Here is a 6,512-nt window from a genome sequence, read left to right as displayed (position 1 = left end):
TGAATCCAACTCACTTATGCTCTGCTGAAACCAACCAATGATATACAGTCCCCCAGGGGGCTGCATATTATTGAACCAACAGAGTGCGCTGAAACCAACGCTGCCAATGACACAACCTGCTGAAACCAACAGGAGGGAACACAACTCTTGTAAGAATAACAACTACTGTATTTAATTATCTATTTATTTGTTGCAACTTTATTCGAGCTTGCTGTTAGTCTGTTAACAACGATTAGAAATACGTGTAATATTTTTCAAACAAATAACCATCTTATTATAGTAATGCTAATCATGCGTCTATTTCAAAAGCAAAACACAAGCTGACCTGGCTAAATATTTGAGGCAGTATTTATATTACATAAGCGATTGGCTTAGAGATTGACAGACTTTATCGTTTAAACCGACCAATCATATCGCCTCGCTGACGGCTGACTTTCTAAATATTTTCACATTCATAACTATAAAAAATTATTGAGTGACAATGAGCGATAGTAGTGTAACAATCTAAACACTAACAAAAAGCCCATAAAATTCTTCATATACCAGATAAAGAACAGTGCTCGTAGAAAAACAGTGACATATTTTGGTAATGAAAAGGACTGATTACAAAATATTGTCTCAAGAAAACATACCAACAAACAATATATTACTTAAACAACTAATACTTAATCAAAAAGGATACTTAAATTATTCTGACACACAACCATGAACATAAGAAAATTCTTCAAATGAGCGAACAGAGAAAATAAATTTACGAAAGATTGTTCATTGCGTAAAAATCTTGACACATGGCGTCTGTTTGGTATTACGCATATATATCTTTACACCACTAGTTCCGGTACATGCGCTAAATCGTACTACACTATTGTTATGTTTCTGTTGTCGAAGATTACGAGAATAAACGAAAAGACTGGTCTCTTTCGGTTTATGTTTTAAAACTGTAACACACATTTTCTCATGCTATCAAGTTCGAGCAACACTTTACAGCATATGTAATCTTTTTTAGGTCAACCACTGTTCCAGAGGTTCCTTTTCTATAGGGTATATATCGGCTAAGTCACCTTTTCCTTTGATCAGTCAATCACACTATTCTGTGTTGAGTTTCTGAAGCGCCTCGATCAGCCTGACATCCTTGGCACTGATAGCATCCAAATAGGACAATTCTTCGAAGTTATTCTTCCCACGGCCCTTTTCAGGGTCACCACTTTTTTCAGAGTTTTTTCTTTCCAATACCTCGCGTGATTTTGAAGTTTACTACACGCATTTGGAGCACACTATCTACCTATGTATATAAATCTCAATGTTTGTCTGTATTCTGTCTGTCCATCTGTGCAGCGATAGTTTTTAGGAGTTAAAACTCCACGCACTGGTTTTGAACTCATCACCTCCAGTTCTGCAGACGGGCATTTATCCAATACACCAAGCTTTCCAACTGAATATACTATGGAATAAATTGGGCACATACTTAATACACATGCCACTACTTCATGGCTTCACGCTAAACACTGCAGCTAACGTTATGCGTGAAGCAATACATTAATATAAAACACGTGAAAAGTGCTTCAATTTACACAGCTGACAAGACTATTGCAATCATTGTAAATCTTTAATAGACACTGCAGCCGGAACAGGATGAATTACCCAGAAATAAACACAGTATACAGAAACTAACACGGTTAGAATGATTAATTTTGTACATGTTGATCAAAAATGAATTTTCTTTGCAAAAATATTTTTATTACTCGTGCTACGCCAGCAATTCATTTAGTTTAAAATAAAAATAGAACATTGAATGCAGTGATTAAGAACTAGCTTTTGAAATGACTTAATATATGATGAAACTAAACACTGCTGGAACAATCAGGTACAGGTGACAACTTATCAAATTTATACCAATGAGGATCAAGGAAATACATTTAAATTATTTTCTGGCAATATTTAATAAGTATGTAACAGATAAATGTTATTGAGCTTAGCGATTGCTCTAAGTGTTGTGGGATGAACAGTACAATAAAAGATAAAAAGGCAATTGAGACTGCAGGATGACTCATAAAGGAAGATAAGAGAGCCAACAAACAGCCAATCAAAAAATAAAATAGTTCAATAAACACGCAGAGGTTTGTCGATAAGTTAAAAATAACAAATTATATCAATACAGTAGAAAATAAAAAAGTAGCTACTTCAAGCACATTTCATCGTTTGCCTTCTAATCTATCTAAAAACTTGGAGTTTGCTCTACGCCGTTCCTCATCAAGTTTGTCGTGCCGTGCCGCTTGTTTACTCTTTAAATCCTCTGCCTTTTGTCTTTGTACAGCCTTTCTTCTTTCGATCTCGGGCTCATCCATTCTTGCCATTTGAGCCTTCACAGGTAACTTCCGCTGAAAACGTTAAGTGGAAATCAGCCACATGCCATGTCATACATTTTACTAGCTCTCTACTGAACTACAGACTGGGAGAGTGATGAGTGAAATTCTTTTGTTACGTATCAATTGTTGAAAAGCTATGACGTTACTTTACAATGCAAGGTTCTACCATATCGAGTGCATGAAAGGTTATAGATCCAATATAAGCTATGAAGGAAGAAATAATCACAAGTGTAACAGGATATAAATCGACATGCTATGATGTCATAAAACGACAATTAATATCTTTCACAAGGGAATACTAGTAAGTACAGTACTATATGTTTATAACAGATGCATGCTTAGGCATATTGTACTTTTTTCTTACAATTCACTTATTATACTGATCCAAAACTACAGCAAATTTTCGAGAGTTTGATACATACAACTATGGCCAAACTCGCAATGCTCGAACTAATAACATGATAGCCTGTGTTTTATCTCATTGCGCCAGTTTATGCTGGATTTAGAGCTACTTAAAATACTGGTAAAATCTCTGCTATAATAATAGCCGTGGTTCTTATCTGTCCAAAGCCAGAGCTAAAAGTTAAAATAAAGGATTGCTTTCAATAGGGTTCAAGATCAAGGCCGCCGGCTTGGTAAACCGACACTACAACATCTACACCAATCGTCTGCCTTTTTATAACCCGGAATAATTGTGCACATGCTCATTCTTTTTGCTTTATTGTCACACCTGATAGTCTCACACAGCACACTAGACTAGTCTGGGCATGGCTCTCTCTCCTCCCCACCCCCCACCCCCAAGGGAGCCATGCCCAGGCTAACACTAGACTGTCAGGGTTGATTATAAGTCAAAACATAACTAGATCTGCATCAATGGATCAAAACTTACCACTGGAACAGGATTTCTTGGGTTGCGCATGACACGAGCAGGTAACTGGTCTCCTGCCAGCCTTCCAAAAGTGCTAGACTGAGAAGTGGAGGCGGAGCCTACGAGAGTAAAAATAAATCTAGTTTCCTATCTATACATAAAAGAGTTGGTAATGACCAATAACATTCCTCCTCCAGTACAGCTGCTTTTGAGTAACTTCTTGATTGGCAACACAAACGCATTACAACACTTAACTCAAGGGAACCTCAGATGAAAATGAGGTTGATTCGAGTACAAGCAATATTTCATTACAAGATCCAAAAGTGACAATTCTAATATCGTTGACTTTACAGTTCCATTAAACAATATAAAGACAAGAAAAAATCAAGATAGTTATAGTACATGTAATGCAAACCAAAGTCATATTGAACTTCAAACATGTGAACAGTGTGTCCCTGCAATGAATTTAGTTTTAACCAATCAACATGTCACTGAGGATACAACGAAGACAATGAACCACGACTCAAAACATATTATCAAGTTTTTTGGAAGAGTATCCATAGCATAATACTTACCCACAGATGAGGTAGTGGTGACATACTGTACACGTTGCCTTCTGTTCTGTTTGTATTGTTCATATGATTCTGTTTCGGCATTGGCCACTACGTAAAAACAACAATGGTCAGCCTTTACTTTTAAGTCAAGATAATCTTGTGAAAAGTAACATTTCCATTCTATTGGGTGTTACAATAACAAATTTTTTTACAAATACTAAAAGTATAATAGCATTATAATGTGTGCCAAGCTTTATAACGCGGGCCAAGCTTTATAGATGATGTAATACAAGTGTGAATCATGCTGTCAAGGTAAAAAATAAACTGGTCTTCAAACAGATGCCAATCTCTTTGAGAGTATGATGTTTATGGCAGCCATCTTACATTCATGGTATATGTTTAACATGAAAATTCTCATGAAAATACAGGAAAATCTCTACAATAGAGACTTTCAACCAGGGAGCTAGTGAAAGTAACACCAACTATTAAGTCGTTTTCTTGCTAGACAACAAGCAAGTTGACAAACAAAACTAGCAGAAGGCTGGACAGATAGTATCAATTTAAAACTATCAAATCTTTACTATAATAAACGCAGTGTCCGTTCATCTGTCCGAAGCCCCGTTAAGAGTTACGAAAAACCCTTAGAATACTCTGGGTTATCGACTGGTGTGCTAAGCACTGCACCACTCGGTGGCCTTGCTACTTCAGGAAGTATTCAGGCACATATTGATTACTCCTGACGATATCTCATGGTGTACAGGACAGCGAAGCGCACTAGGTTTTATAATCAGGTGAGTTACCTCGTTGAATCTTATCCCTCTTTGCTGGATCAGGAGCCTTCACTGCAAATGCCCCTTGACTGGAACAGAAAATGAGTATTATTTTAACTAGGGATCTCAACAGTGGTGTTTCATATGGTGCTCTCAGATCACATAGATTTCATGCAATTGTATCGAAAAATATAACAAATAGGCATGAGTTAACACAGCTTATGCAAAAGGCTATTCAAGAAACGAACATATCTACAAATGAAACTATTCCGTTAACTTCAACCAGTTATATCAACTAATCTAAATCGAATGCTGGTCAGGTGTCACATAAATCTTGTAGCGGCCCAAATTGATCTAACTAAGACATTTGTTTTCTGTCACAAGGCAATCTTACGACGTGGTTTACCTTAGCCAGTCAAAGAACAACCAGTTGCAACTGGACTTAGATCTCGGCCTATCTCGTTGTGTGCAAACACACCTGTTACTCAGTTATTTGGGAATATTTTGCCACATAACTTCAACTGGTTACCGGGCAATAGTCATGGGAGGTACCACATATGATGTCACCTTTACCTTACTTGAAACCAATTCTATTACCCAGCCACTTAACTAATCAGTAAAGAAGGGATAGAGCGATGGTCCGGTAAAAATATTATTGTCTCATAAAGAAATTTATAGCAATCAGTCATGGCATACAGAACTTACTGTTGCAATTCTCTAGACTGGGTGGAAGAAGTACCAGAAGCATCAGAAGATGTTGTTTCAGGCTGCATAGATGCGTTTATAGGCCGACTTCGGTTGGTTCTAGCATAACTCATAGCAGCTCTGTTAAAAAAACACAGTCTTTATCATATATGGTGCAAAGAACATAACAGCTCAATGAAACGTATCATTATTATTACACATGAAGGTTTTTTATAAAGGCATCAACAACACAGACAGATTTAGTGACAAGTTTTTAAGCGCTATCTTACTATTAAGCTTTGAAGGAAGCTCGCTGCTGTAATCTACTTTGTTATAACAGCTTATAATCTAACTAAAAGTACAATTTAATGTGATGTAGTTTTACTGAAACAGACTGGTAGTTTAATACCAGCGATTAAAAAGTATTTGCATTGCATTTTTTTATTATTAACCATATTAAGCTTAAATTAGCCCAAAAAACAAGACAGTTATTACCAACCTACAATTGATGTACTTAACTCAAGTTAACAAAATCTAAATTTTTTCGAATTTTAAAATCCAATAAAACAAGGCAAAAACTTTCGAACAAAGAATTACGTTTTTACACGATGTTTCATATTCGCGTTCGGTAATCATAGTCTATTTTATAATAATACTATCATAAACTAAATCTCTAGGTATTCAGTTGATATAAAAACTACTTTGTACTACTATTTACTTAGCTAAAACTAACCATAAGATTTGGCATAAGAACTTCAAAGATACAACTACCATTTTGACAATCAAATTTCACGTTAGAGAATCTCTGAATTATTTCTGTAAAACTTCAGAGAGAAAAACAGAATATTAATGATTGTTAGCAATACAAATACTATACCAAACGAACATTTAAGCATAATATTTTATGAACTGGTCAGAAACGACATGACAAGCATAAACACAAGCCTCAATAACAGCAACACAATTTGCAAGTTTATTACAGTACGACTCTTTCATTCCGTTTCGGGGAAATCCCTCAGCAACCAGACTATCCGATGTTCAGTTTCTAATTCCGAATAAGCGCTTAACGGCAAAGGTGTTTTTTAATCATATACATGTATTAGAGGCTAACTAAGGTTGTCTAATCAGGGCAGAGGAATAAGATGAGCCCAGGCTGTATTGCCATACGTATTTCGATAATTTTTAATTCTGAACGCAATTTTTCAATTCTGTATGAAATTAAACAAATTGTAGTTATGTTGTTTTTTCCAAACTAAATCAGTGAAAATTA

At 35.8% G+C, this 6,512-nt stretch overlaps 1 protein-coding gene across 1 annotated transcript; it reads right to left on the bottom strand.

Moving 5' to 3' along the window:
• Nucleotides 1-1,698: 1,698 nt before the first annotated feature.
• On the bottom strand, nucleotides 1,699-5,735 carry LOC137391599 (epithelial-stromal interaction protein 1-like). The gene is made up of 6 exons (XM_068078113.1): nucleotides 5,533-5,735; nucleotides 5,264-5,383; nucleotides 4,589-4,647; nucleotides 3,810-3,896; nucleotides 3,256-3,353; nucleotides 1,699-2,378 (listed from the first exon to the last, which is right to left on the bottom strand). Exons 2-6 carry the CDS (start codon nucleotides 5,374-5,376, stop codon nucleotides 2,193-2,195), a joined length of 543 nt encoding a protein of 180 aa, XP_067934214.1. The 5' UTR covers nucleotides 5,377-5,383; nucleotides 5,533-5,735; the 3' UTR covers nucleotides 1,699-2,192.
• Between the last annotated feature and the right edge of the window lie 777 nt (nucleotides 5,736-6,512).

The sequence above is a fragment of the Watersipora subatra genome, chromosome 3, assembly GCF_963576615.1.
Source record: "Watersipora subatra chromosome 3, tzWatSuba1.1, whole genome shotgun sequence".
Taxonomy (NCBI): Eukaryota; Metazoa; Bryozoa; class Gymnolaemata; order Cheilostomatida; family Watersiporidae; genus Watersipora; species Watersipora subatra.
Note: the sequence above shows the minus strand (reverse complement) of the source record. Positions and strands in the feature narration are given on the sequence as shown.